At 33.7% G+C, this 14,640-nt stretch overlaps 1 protein-coding gene across 11 annotated transcripts in view; it reads left to right on the top strand.

Moving 5' to 3' along the window:
• The window catches only part of ZNF148 (zinc finger protein 148), a 163,675-nt gene that overhangs the window by 83,216 nt on the left and 65,819 nt on the right, over positions 1-14,640 (top strand). For all 11 annotated transcript variants that reach the window (XM_042998893.1, XM_042998894.1, XM_042998896.1 and 8 more), the window contains 2 exons: positions 4,567-4,702; positions 12,869-13,217. In XM_042998893.1, the coding sequence (XP_042854827.1) occupies positions 12,885-13,217 (333 nt within the window). In that variant the 5' untranslated portion in view covers positions 4,567-4,702; positions 12,869-12,884. The remainder of the gene's footprint in view (positions 1-4,566; positions 4,703-12,868; positions 13,218-14,640) is intronic.

The raw sequence follows: 14,640 nt of genomic DNA, 5'->3' as shown, positions 1-14,640 counted from the left end.
ATGTAATTTTCTTTGACTTTGGTATCAAGTTAACTGGCTTCACGGATTGAGTTTCAGAATGTACAGTTTTCCTGTTTTGTGAAGGAATTTGTGAAGGATTAGTATTTCTTCCTTAAATATTTGGTGGAATTCATCAGTGAAGCCATTTTGGCCTGTTCTTTTCTTTGTGGGAAATTTAATTAAAAAAAATTTTTTTTAAATGTATGTTTATTTTTGAGAGAAAGAGCGTGAACAAGGGAGGAGCAGATAAAGAGGGAGACACAATCCGAAGCAGGCTCCAGGCTCTGAGCTGCCAGCACAGAGCACGACGCGGGGCTCGAACTCACCAACCGTGAGATTGTGACCTGAGCCGAAGTCAGATATTAACCGACTGAGCCACCCAGGCACTCCACTTTGTGGGAAATTTTGAAATACTAATTCAGTTTGTTTAATTGTTACATTCAGATTTTTCTATTTCCTATTTAGTCAGTTTTGATAATATGTGTCACTTTAGGAATTTGTTCATGTTACAAAGTTGTATAATGTGTTGGCATAAATTTGCTTATAATATTCCTTCCTTTATAATTCTTAAAAATTTTTTTGAGGTATTATTTACATATAACCTTGTATTTCCGTCTTATAACTTAATTTTTGTGAGGTCAATATTACCATCCCCTCTTTCATTGCTGTTTTTGGTAATTGTGTTTTCTCTTTGTTCTTAGTCTGCCTAAAAGTTTGTCAGTTTTGTTGATCTTAAAGAATCAAGTTTTTTTCTGTTTTGAATTTCGTTAATTTCTGCTCTCTTTATTATTCCCTTTGCTTACTTTAGGGTTTAGTTAAATTTATAAATTTCCTTCTAAGTACTTTAGCTGCATCTCATAAATTTTGATGTTTTTGTTTTCATTCAGTTAAAAATATTCTCTAATTGTTCTTTTAATTTCTTTTTTGACTCCTAAATTATTTAGAAGTGTGAAGTTTAATTCCTGAACACATATGGATTTTCCAGTTTCTAATTTAGTGGATATTTAATTCTGTTACGATTGGAGAACGTATTTTGTATGAGTTCCGTCCTTTTAAATTTATGAGACTTGTTATGTAGCCTACTTTTTGGTCTGACCTGGAGAATGTTCCTTGTGTGCTTGAAAACAACATGTATTCTGTTGTTTATGGAGGTTTTTTGTATAAGCCAGTTAAGTCTAGTTTGTTGTTAGTATGAGTCAGGTTTTCTGTATCTTTGCTAATTTTCTGTCTAGTTATTCTATCAATTATATAGAATGGAGAATTGAAATCTCCAACTATTGTTGAATTTTCTGTTTTTTCAATAATGTTATTGCTTCATTATTTTGGGGCTCTTTTTAGGTGCATATACATTTATAATTGTTAACAGTATCTTCCTGATTTATTGATATTTTATCATCATGAAATACTTTTCTTTGTCATCAGTAATATTTGTCTTAAGGCAAATACTAATATATTTATGTTATTAATAGAACTATCCACTTCTTTACAGTTACTGTTTCCATAGAATATCCTTTCCCACTCATCTTTTAACTTTCAGTCTTGAATGTAAAGTGTGTCTCTTGTTGACAGAATATAGTTAAATCTTGCAGGCATTTTTGGTCCAATCTGACACCCTCTGGCCTTCGCATTGGGCTGTTTAGACCATTCACATTTAATTATGGACATGGCTGGGTTTACATTTGTCATTTTGCCACTTGTTTTATGTATGTCTCTTATTTTTGTTCTCTGTGCCTCCTTTAGTGCCTCTTTTTATGTCAAGTATTTTTTAGTGTATCATAATTACTCCATTGATTTTTTTTTCTTTATTAAATATAAATATAAAGATATATTCTTTGTGGTTGCTTTAGGGTTTACATTATGCATTTTAACAGTCTGCTTAATATTAACTTTAACTCATTGTCAGTAAAATATGGAAACTTTGCTCCAGTATAGTTCCCATTTTTTTCCTTCCTCTATTGTGCCACTGTTATTGTATATATTTCACATTTATGTATGCTATAAAACCAGCAATATGATATTATAATCATTGCTTCATATATTCTTATGTCATTAAAAGATGCTGAGAGAAGAAATGAGAAAATATATTTATAGAGTCCTTTAGATTAACCTACATATTTTCCATTTTTGATGTCTTCTGTTTTTCCTCTGTATCTGAATCTTTTGTCTTTTCCTTTCAGCTTGATGGACTTCCTTTAAAATTTCTTGTTAGGCAGGTTTGCTAGTAAAAAATTCTCTCATCCTTTCTTTGTCTGAGACACACTTTATTTTGCCTTCATTATTGGATAATTCTGCTGCCATCTTGGTTGACACCTTTTTTCTTTCAGCACTTTGAATATGTCATTCCACTGTTTTCTGACCTCTATTGTTTATGATTGAAAGGTGTTAATCATGTTGAATTCCCTGCACAGTGCTGAGTGATTTTTCTTGTTATGGTTGCATTATTTTTCACTTTGTGTTTGCTTTCAGCAGTTTCACTATGATGTGTCTAGGTGTGGGTCTTTTTGTATTCTACCTGAGATTCATTGAATTCCTAAGACCTATAGATTTTATTTCTTTTTACTAAAGTAAAATCTGGGAAGTTTTGTTAGATATTTTATTAAAAATGTTTCGCTCTGTTCTTTCCTCTCCAAAAGTGTTGATAAATTGGTCTCTGAGGTTCTGTTTAATCTTCTTCAACTTCTTTTCTCTCTGTTCTTCACATTGGATAATTTCAGTAGATGTCTTCAAGGTCATTAATTTTTTTCTGCCATCTTGAATCTGCTGTTGAGCACTTCTAGGAAATATTTGTTTTAATTACTGTACTCTTTGACTTCAGAGTTTCCTGTGTGGTTCTTTTACATAATTTCTGTACATTTATTGAGAATCTGTTATTTGTTGATTATTTTCATAATTAAAGAAGTTTAAAGCATGGAATCTTTTAACATATGTATAATAGATGTTTTGAAACATTTGTTTGCTTAAACCAACGTCTGGAGATACTCAGATACTGTAGTGTTTGTTAATATAAATGTCATGCTTTCCATTTCTTTAGTAATCTTATAATTTATTGTTGAAAACTGGGCATTGTAGATAATATATTGAAGCAACTCCGTATTGTGACTCTCTCTTCCCCCTGCCTAGGTTATTGTTACTGTTGTCATTTCACTACCGTTTATATATTATACAATCCAATTGAAAGAAAATAAATTTTATTTTGGACAAAAGTTTATCTGGAAAAATAGACATGCATGAATTTTAAGGAAATTTCTGAGATGGAAGGTTACTAAGGGATGAATAGCCCCATCAGAATTTAAACTTTTAATTTTATCTTTGAGAAAGTGTGTGAGCACAGGAGAAGGGGCAGAGGGAGAGAGAGAGAATCCTAGGCAGGCTTCATGCTCAGCACGGATGGTGCTCGAGCCCAAGGCCCTGGGATCATGACCCGAGCCGAAATGAAGAGTTGGATTCTTAACTGACTGAGCCACCCAGGTGCTCAGAATTTAAACTAAAATATGGGTACAGGTGTGCCTGGATGGCTCATTTGTAAGAGCACGCGACTCTTGATCTTGGGATCATGAATTTGAGTCCCACGTTGGGTGTAGAGATTAGTTAATAAACAAGTAAACTTCTGAAAAAATACGGATACAGCATTGAAATATTTTTAAAAAGTAAATTAGTATTATATTTTTTGGAAGTTCAAAGATGGAAATACTACTTTGTTCTAGATGAGGAAGACCATTTTTCTTGCTTTTACACCACTGTAAAAATTGATATACAATCATATTATGTTTCATATATCACCTCGTCTCCTGTGGACTGTATATAAACTATTATTGATGGATAGGAATCTAATATTTTTAAAGACCTATGGTAGGGAATTCCATAAACTCTTCAGTCTTTACACTGCCCAGAAGTACTGTCAGGCAGATTTATTGTGTACAGCTTATGTTCTTCATTTTTATTTGTATTTTTTGGATATGGTACACCGTCTTCCTATGATTAATTATTCTCATCTTATTGTCACCTTTTTCTGTCAAAGATAACCTGGCTGATTATGTTTCTGTATCTAAATATTTTATAGCATTTTACAACTATAATTGTTTCTGTTGTGAATAAATATTTATTCTGTACATGACTAGTTCTGTTTTCTTATTTATCAAGCCTGGTATTGTATTTTCTTCCCTCTTCACTTAATAGACTTTACAAAGCAGTAAATAGTGCTATTAAGTGGTTTCTTAATCTTTGCTTAATCTTTTAAGTGGTTTCTTTGCGTTCTCTTTTCTAACTTTTTAGGTCTATAACCCTCTGAATTTCCTTCAACATCCCTTATCCCTGAAGTTGTAGATTCAGATTTAAGCAAATTGTTTTTTATAAGGCCAAGGTTATTTTACAGTTACTATTTACCACTATTTTATTCTCCTGGTTTCAGACTTAAAAGCAAGTCATTGTTCTGGTCATTCAGGCATAGTTTTCGTATTTACAAAGAATGATCACTTCATTATTCATACCAGTTTCTCCAGATTGTATTTATACAGTATTTTTTCCCCCTTCCTAAGTAATTTTTTTTTTTTTTTTTTTTTTTTGTAGGACTTGGATGGCATAAGTGATTAAGGTGGTGTGGAGGGTATTTGAAGCTTACGAAAGGTAGAAACTCAACCATGATATCTTTTTCAACTCTACAGCATTCCCTTCCTTGAAGTCTTCGTTTTTATCTTAGTCTCAGGTAATGTCAACCCTTGTGTTTTATAATCATGAATAAGTTAATTTTTTCAAACATGAAACCATTTTGGGTGATAGAATTTCATGTTAGTTTTTGTATTGTAGTTTATGTTTTGGTGTTTATATCTGGTAGAAACCTGGGATTTTAATTTTTTCTTGAGAAAACAGTGTTAAGAGAAAATTGATAAGTAATGATATCATTTTTGATTTTAAGTTTTGTTTAACACAAAAATATGTGTAGCTTATTATGTAATAGTAAATGAAATTTAGATGCGAAGATGTTTTCTCCTTTAACCCTTTTCTTAGAGTGTATTTTTTACCTGCCTATCATTAACACATATATATCCATGTTAAATTTTTCAGAATTTCCATGGAAACTCTGTGTTCATACATGGTAAAATGAGACCAATTGATGAAATTTAATGGTGTTTGGCATAAAATTTTTGAAATGTGAAAAAACATCCCAGTTATTGTACATTTGTACATACATGCCTATACTAATATAAGGAAGCAGTCATGTAGATAATTCATTAATCATTTATATGAGAGATATTAGTTAAAATATAGACGTGACCACTGTGACAGACTTTAAAGATAGAAATATATTTATTTTCTAATTATTTATTTTTGAGAGTGAGAGTGAGAGTGGGGGAGGGGCAGAGAAAAAGGGAGACACAGAATCCAAAGCAGGCTCCAGGCTCTGAGCTGTCAGCCCAGAGCCCAGTGCAGGGCTCGAACTCATGAAGCACGAGATCATGACCTAAGCCAAAGTTGGATGCTTAACCGACTAAGCCACCCCAGGCACTGCTCTATGAAAACAATCTTGAGATTTTGTAGAGGTTCCTGAGTCATCATGACCTGGGCGTCTTTGTCGTCCTTTGCTATTCTTAGTATGTGGCTTCTCTCTTGTTGTCCAAGATGGTTACCGTTATGCATGTCAATAGGAAGAAGAAAGGATATTTTTCTTCCCTTAAGAGGAGTTATGTATGTCATTTCTCCTTATATTCCAATGGCTATAACACTGTCACGTGACTACAGTCAGCTGTAAGGGAGGCTGGGAAATGAGTTTGTCTCACTTACTAGGCAAGAAGAAAAGAACAGATTCAGGGAGGGGGAGTTTATTGTCAGTAAGGGTTTGTGTCAGATTTACTTTCCATTTGTCTAGTTTGTATTAACATTAAAATACAATTTTTATTATCCAAGACATTAACTCTTGGCCTGGACATTCTGAGACAGTTCAAGTTCTGTGACTAGTTCTCAAATTTTTTGTGAATAAACACTGCTAGTCTTGATATCATAAAATGGAATAAGGTATTAAAAGTTAAAATTGACTTGAGATAATTCCTCATCTTGTTTCACTATCATTAGGTTGAAATGATTTATCTAATATTTTAGACTAACACAAGGCGGTGGAGGCCTTGGATAGGAGGATCTCTTTAGATATAAATAAAGCTAAATGATCTCTAGCTAGTTCCTTCTAATTCTAAAGAGTGTGTTATTCTAAATGTTTAGATAAGATCAGAAAAACTTTTTCTCAAAGATATTATATACTTCAGTTAGTTATTTTTAGATGAAAAATACTTCATCGTACATTGTATTTTATGATTTTTGTCCTGTTGTAAATACCGTGTTTTGAAACAAGTATCAAATATTATATATTCTATTATAGATGTTATTAAAGGGTTGGAAACTAGTTATCAGTTTTCCACCATGTTTTATGTCAACCTTTTAGCCTTGGTACCCTTTAGTTTTGATAAATTTATATACTTGTTATAGTATAGTCGGCTGGTTGACTTTAGTTTATGATGGAATAGTATAAGACATTATAGATGTTCTTGGCATTGAAGGTGAAAATGCATCCTTAGTTCTGTGCTTCACAAATAGTGTTTGTATTATTAAAGTGAGAGTATTTATCTAATGTTTAAAAAATGTCGGTTTTAATAGTTAATACTTTTTTGTTCTGAAACGAGTTTTGGTTGCTATGTAGTACATACTAAAAATAACGTAGGTGTTTAATGTTCGTAGTGTAGAGGGAAGTTTGTTTTAACAAGTATTTTTGATATTCCTTTTCTTATACAAGCCTGTAGAAAACTCATAGTTTCCTAACAGAATAAGTATTTTTAACATTAATATTTGGATTGTTGATATTGGCATGAGGTGTGATGGATGAAACAAGTAGATCCAGCAGAAGGTAGGGTTCTGTTTTGCTTGGACTTTTTTTAAAACTTTTCTCTCCCCCTCTCCTTTTTAAGATAAATTATAGCTGTTTCTTAAACAGTATGAGTTGCTGAAAATTTTGTTTTAACATTCAAATATCACTATTTTTTTGTTACATTGTTTTAGAAGACTTTGGTGATGAGTATTTGGAATGCAGAATATGCTTAGATTCTGCTTTATTTGAGGGGGGTGCAGTATATAGAAATGCCCGTTAACTTTGACTTAAATATTTATAGATTATTTTTCTGTGGTTAGAAAATGGTCAAAGGTTTTTTTTGTTATATTGTATAAAATGATGGATTTTAGCCTATAATCTCTCTTATTTTGTGTCTTTTACCATTGCTAGCACTAGTCAGAAAGACCCATTTGTTCCTCTTAGAATGTTTTGAACTAAGTAGCAACTTAAAAATTGTCATGGGGCGTAGTTTATAAGCTCAGCTTTATAGATGCAAAATTGTAGTTGTACAAAGATATTTCTGAAGGGGTTTCTGAATGTAGAATATGCCTAGAAGAGAAGTAAACTTTGTTTTTAAATTAGAGGTGAAGCAGTTTTTGTTTAGATAAAACTATGCCTGTGAAGGATGAGAGAGAATAGGAAACTTCTTAAGAATGGCCAGTGGAAATTATTTAATTCCATATTGGTCATGGGTTTCTTTGTCTCTGGCTTTGTCTAACCATTTGATCTTGAAGCTGATTGAACTCAATGACCTCCTCTTCTCACTCACCTTAGAGGCCACACTATCACCACTGCTTGGGTTGCTACAGCAATCCAAGTTTCCTCAGTTGGCTTCTCCCAACTTCAGAGCCTTTCAAGTTGGGAGGTTAGTATGGTGTGGCAAAAAGCGCACTAAACCACCTAAGCCTGTTTTGAATTCCCAGTTTATCTCCAGCTGTGTGCCTTAGAGTAAACCCCAGTGTCTTTATCTGTTAGATGGGGATATACTGTTAGTGTCTTGAGTGTTCCTTAGTATAAATGTTAGGTGATTTAATATATGTAAATGTGCCTAGCACAGTGTCTTACATCTAGTAGATCCTAAACATATTAGTTGTCCTTCCTCTGCAAGTTATGATAATCTCTGAACTTTATCATATAGACCCAAACCTCTTAATAAATTTGGAAAGATATTTTCCTTATTAATGCATAAAAAAACAGTAGGCATTTGCATACTTGATTAAAAATGAGTAGTAATGGCCAGCTTGTCCATATGTTATGCTTCTGTTAACTTTGTCTTGTGAAAGCAAGCCCAGACAGTCCCCTCAGCCTAGAAGTAATTATCGCAAATGCTTGTATTAAAAGTCCATGTGTTTAATTCCTTATTGAAAACCCTGACTCAAAGCTTATTTACTCTTATTTCATCTTATGAATCTATAAAGCTTTCTAATTGGTTGCACACAGTTGATTAGAAGCATTAAATTAGAAGGTGATGACAAGGAGAGTCAGCTGTCTCTTGTGGAAGATAGGAGAAAGTGATGGCTAATAATTTATGTTCTCTTTGACTAGAGCATTGCCATTAGGCTTCAATGACTAGGGGTTACCTAATTGGCCACAATTTGGATTACTTTTGTACAGCTGAACCAAACATTTTTCAATAGGAAAGGATGGCGAGGAGTGTGTGGGAGAGGGATAATTGAATGGAGCAGGAAACTGTATTGTGATCCCCTAAATATCCCTTTTGCTGTACACACTGTCAACTTTTTTGACAGAGAGATGGAGATGAAGGAAGAATAAAACTTGGAAAGGGGAAAAGAATACAGTTTGAAGTAATCTGCTAAAGGAAGATTTAGGAGAAATTGGCCTGAGGTGGGCTGGCTCCTTCCTTTTTTCCTCTCTTTTGCTCTGTTCTAGTTTTTAATGATCTGTTTTGGGTGGCCATTTCACCTTTAGCTGAATTAGCCCTAGAACATCATTGTCCGTCTTGTTTTGGCTCTTAATAGCTCTGGTGTTTTATACCCTTTGTCAGCTGCCCACCATCCCTTACAAAATAATGTGTCATCACAAGGGACTCAGGGTGGCTGGTTGCTTATTGTTACTCTACCTAGCCCTTCTTTTTTTCCCCAGTTGGACAGAGGCTCCTGGGAACACAGAATAATTGTTTCTTTTTTTCTTCTAGAGCACTCTTTTATGTAAGCAACATGATTTAAAGGAAGCATCATTTCTTTCTTCCTCTTAGCTGTGTAATATTCCTAACAGCTGAATTTCCATTAATTGTGTAGATATTTGGGTCAAAAAGCAGTTGGCTTTTTGATGGTTTAGTGGGAAGAGACATTTATAACTATTCACATTTTAACATGGATTGATTATATCAGTTTCCTTTCTTTATACTTGGCCGATCCTCCCTGGAAATACAGAAGTTAGAGAAGAGACCTTTTGAGCATGGGACCTTCTGTTGTATTTGGGTTGTTGAATGTGCAGTGAAGCACAAGAGAGCTTTGACTGAGACCATGCAGGAGTTAGAAGGGGGAAAGTTAAAGATGATAAGTGCATGTAAGAGAGCTTCAGGGACAGTAAAAAATGTACTTTCCTTATTTAAAAAAAATTTTTTTTTAACATTTATTTATTATTGAGAGACAGAGCATGAGCGTGGGAAGGGCAGAGAGAGGAGACACAGAATCTGAAGCAGGCTCCAGACTCTGAGCTGTCAGCACGGAGCCTGATGCGGGGCTTGAACTCTCAAACCACGAGATCATGACCTGAGCTGAAGTCAGTCGCTTAACTGACTGAGCCATCCAGGCGCACCCCCCCCCCCCTTTTTTTTTAAAGAGAGAGACAGCACGAGTAGGGGAGACGGACAGAGAGAGAGAATCCCAAGTGGACTCCACACTGTCATCACAAAGCTTGGGATCCTGTCAGTACAGGACCGTGGGATCATGACCTGAGCTGAAACTAAGAGTCAGATGCTTAACCTCCTGAGCCACCCTGGGGCCCCTCCTTACCATTTTTCTTAGTGTAGTTTTGTCCTTTTTCTTGTACTATATGCAAGGTGAAATTAACTTTTTTGCTTGAGAGCCTTGTCTAATTTCCTGTCTGGCTTACTCTGCCCAGTTACTAGTTGAGATGTATGATACAAGCAGTGGCTCACTTTGTGTATCTTCTCCTTGATTTTTTTCACTTAATGTATTGTGGAGAACTTTTCACCCAGCACATATAGCAGCCTCATTCCTTTTAATGATGGTGTGTATTCCATTGTAGGATTGAATCATAATTTAAGAAATCTTATATCAGTGAATGCTTAGTTTCCAGTCTTTTTCCACTAAAGGGGTGCAGCAAACATCCTTGTACATGTACCTTTGGTTAATTTTGATGAATTACCTTATAGGATTGTGTATATTCCTAGCAGTGAGCTTGCCTGGGTCAAGGGTATATTGTAGCTGTAGCAACAATGATTACTTGCAATAAAGGTTAGTTTTGGGTATCAAAATTCCCTTTCAAGTTAGGGGCTTTCCACATTCTTTAAGAAAACAGTAAATAGACTAGAAGAATATAATGATTTGGTAAGAACCTCCAAAGAAATGGCCAGAATAGGCAAATTTTAGTTAGCCCTGTAAGGCTTAAGTTTCATTTAGTTGTAGGATAGTTTATTTTCTAAGAAATGTGCTAAATAGAATATTAGAAGAGAATAGTTATTTGGTGATTTATTTAAAATCGTCCTGTAGATTTCAAGCTTGCTATTTAAAGATTTTGAAAAGTAAAAATCAGATTCTTGGTACTTTGTTTTATGTATTCTAGACTGATAATATCTTGTACCAGGGAAGATAGGATTAGCAAGTATGAATTATGTTTTTGTGTTTTTTTTTACTTTGCTGTTTACAAGGTCTTTTTTTTTGGAGCTGTTCATTTAAGTACAGGTTTCTCCCTAAGTGATAACCTTAGTAAGTGAAAGTGCATTTAAATTTCAGTAGTACATTTGAATTTAACTGATCATTTATTTTACCTTTGAAAGCTATGATCAAGGTAGTAGCTAGTACCTACCTGATTGATTTGGGAAAGAGGTAACTAAACTGAGAAAAATAGTTAAATGCATTTACTACTTTTGGACTTGTCCCTTTGCAGAGGGCGTGTATGTTATTTTTACACAGTCTGATAGTAGAAATCAGTTTTGGAAAACAAACTTTGCACCAGTGCTTTCATGTTTTTTGAGATGAATTTTCTTTAGCTTTCATGATCATTATGTTGGTTCTTGGAGTAACACAGTGGAATTTGAATTTACAGCAACCAAAGTTAGAAGGGCAGATTTAATATTGCCTATCTTTTCTACAATAATGGAGGAAATAATATAATTATTTGATAGTGTCTAGGTCTCATGACCTGTTAAATTTAATCATGTGTTATTTAAGAATATATTAGTGGGGCACCTGCGTGGCTCAGTTGGTTAAGTATCTGACTTTCACTCAGGTCATGATCTCGTGGTTCGTGGGTTCAAGCCCTGCATCAGGCTTTGTGCTGACAGCTCGGAGCCTGGAGCCTGCTTCAGCTTCTATGTCTCCCTCTTTCTCTGCTCTTTTCCCACTGGTGCTTTGTCCCTGTCTCACTAAAATAAATAAATGTTAAAAAAAAAAAAAGTATTAGTAAGGAAAGTATCACCTTTATTTCATTTTAACAAATTTAAAAGCATGTATAAAAAGTAAAATTTTATTATAGTAAGTTTTCAAATTAGAGATAAATGTAAATATGGAAAAAACTTCTGGTAATTTCACCACCAGTGGTAATGTTAATGGTGTTAACATTTTACATAAACTTATGTATCTTTAAATACACACATACATTTCCTTTAATACTGGGATATTCCCCCACATTTTCAAATATTTTTCAAGAATAATTTTATTACTGTTTTGTAGTGTCAGCAGATTTTAACTTTTTATTGAAGTGTAGTAACTGACAAAAACATACATATTTTGCAGATGTACAACTTGAAATTTTACAAAGTGAGCATATCTGCCAACCAGCATTCAACTCAAGAAAAAAATATCGCTAGCTCCCATACACTCCCCGTTGCCTGCCTGTTGTTATCAGCAGCAACCCCATCCCCCCACCCCCAAGGGTAGCCATTATTCTGATTCTATTTTTGAGAAAAACTGTGAGATATAATTTACATATGATAAAATCCACCCATTTTAAGTGTTCACTTCAGGGATTTTTACTGAGTTGTATAGCTGTCACTGTAGTTTTAAGACATATGTATGAATATATTTTAATCAGTTTTGTTTGTTGAATAGTGTATTTCCATTTTTTTGCTAATGTAAATTACTGTAGTGATTTTTCACGTATATATTTTGTTTCATTGGGATAGGTTCCTATAAGTATAATTACCAGTTCAAAGAATATGTGTGTTTTTATGGCTTTTGATAGAAAGTACCAAATTGCCTTTGAAAGTAATTGAGCTAATTTATTCTCCTACTGTTCATAATGAGTGTCTTTTTTTTTTTAAACCTACCTCAACATTGGACGTATATTTTTTTAAAGAGTCACTACCAGTTTGGTGGATGAAATATGGTAGTTCTGTTTTAATTTTCATTTCTTTGATTACTACTGTAAGTGACTATTATTTTGTATATTTAGTGACTGTTTTCTAAGTTTTCTTTATGATTTGCCTGATAGTGGTTTGTCAGTTTATTTCTTTATACACCTTTAAAATTTTTTTGACATTTTAATATATTAAAGAACATGACTCCTTTGTTACAGATACTTCCCCCCAATTTCCTTTATGTCATACTCCTTTTTCATAATGAAATAGATTACGATTTTTTGCCTTTATATCAAAAATGAGAAGTTGCATTTTATTCCACCAGCCTTTGGAAACTTATCTTGATATTATTAAAATTGGAGACAATACGAATTACATGAATACAGTTTTTCTAATAAAGTGTGTACCTTTCATAATTGAAATTTAAAAAGGATCAAGTAGACATATAAAACTAATTTATTATGCTTTGTTGCCAAACTTGGTCTTTCTAGGCAGTTATACTTAAGCATGAACATTGACGACAAACTGGAAGGATTATTTCTTAAATGTGGCGGCATAGACGAAATGCAGTCTTCCAGGGCAATGGTTGTAATGGGTGGAGTGTCTGGCCAGTCTACCGTGTCTGGGGAACTGCAGGAGTCGGTACTTCAAGATCGGAGTATGCCTCACCAGGAGATCCTTGCTGCAGATGAAGTGTTACAAGAAAGCGAAATGAGACAACAGGATATGATATCACATGATGAACTCATGGTCCATGAGGAGACAGTGAAAAATGATGAAGAGCAGATGGAAACACATGAAAGACTTCCTCAAGGACTACAGTATGCACTTAATGTCCCTGTAAGTAATTCCTTTTTAAAATTAATGTAACTTATAGTTAGAAACATAATTAATTTTGTGTTAAGTAATGCTTCAAGTCATTGAAGAAATTTCAGAAAATGTTTAAAGTCTTAATAGTTAACTGGGCGTTATTAAATGGATACACTAAATGTTGACAGAAATCACATTTGAAAAAGGCAAAATCAGGTTTTTGTATTGTATACATTTAGTAACTTATCTTTTCCAGGATTACTGTGTATTAAATTTTAGGTGCTTAAATTTTAAAGATTTTGTTTCAACTTCTTGGTTTCCTTAAAGAGTAGAAAGATTGAATCTTGAGTATAACTAGAAAAAGATCATATACCTGAAGGTTTTTCCTTCGGGTTCTGTAACTTGGCAATTCCTGGTGTCTGTATTTTTTTCATTACCTTTTTCAAAAGCATATCGACCCTTTTAGTTTTTCCTGTTTATCCTAAATGTCATTGTTTCTCACCTAAAATATTCTTTTGTAGGCACTCATAATTTTTTTGCCTTCTTGTTTTTCTTTTTACCTGATGACTGACCAACAAAACCATAACCATAATGTAATCCTCTTCTATCCTTTCTGTGATATTAGACTTGGATTTCTTTCAGTATATCTAATACACTGTACTTTTTCTTTTGCTTCAGAACCTTCATGCATCCTGCTTGTAATATTCCCTTTAGCCATACCCCCTTCCTGTTTTTTAATCTAGTTAGTGGTTCATCATTATCAGCCTGCCTCTTCTGTTTAGTCCAGGTTGAGTCTCTGCAATAGGGACTCGTGGTTACTTGTTCAGTGTCTGTCTAATAGATTGTAGGCTCTATGAGAGCGTGAATTTTGTCTTATTTTCCATCGTATCCCAGGTATTGGCACATAGTGTAAATGAATGAATAATTGTTATAGTTGTATTCTAATACATGTGCCCACCAACTTTTCTAGCCCTTTGCAATAGCCTTACCTTTTTTTAGTCTGTTCATGTGATGGCTTACATTGACAGATTTTTGAATGCTGAACCACCCTTATATACCTCTAATATATCCCACTCGGTTGTTGTGTGTAATTCTTGTTATACATTGTTGGATTCAATTTGCTAATATGTTGTTGAGGATTTTTTGTATCTGTTTGTGAGTTATATTGGGCTAGTTTTTTTGTAATATCTTTGTTTCTGATTTTGATATTAGGGTAATCCTGGCCTTAAAGAATGAGCTAGGATTATTCCCTCTGCTTCTAACTTCTGAAAGAGATTGTAGAGAATTGGTATAATTTCTTTCATAAATGTAGGATAAAACTCAGTTGAGTACATAAAGCCTGGTACTTTTGGGAAGGTTGTTTGTTTGTTTGTTTTTAAAGGTTATTAATTACTCAGTTTCTTTAATAGATGTAGGACCTGTTCAGACTATTTATTTTCTCTTGTGTGAGTTT

The sequence above is a fragment of the Panthera tigris genome, chromosome C2 (genome assembly GCF_018350195.1).
Source record: "Panthera tigris isolate Pti1 chromosome C2, P.tigris_Pti1_mat1.1, whole genome shotgun sequence".
In the NCBI taxonomy this organism is placed as follows: domain Eukaryota; kingdom Metazoa; phylum Chordata; class Mammalia; order Carnivora; family Felidae; genus Panthera; species Panthera tigris.
This window is presented reverse-complemented; position numbering and strand designations above follow the sequence as displayed.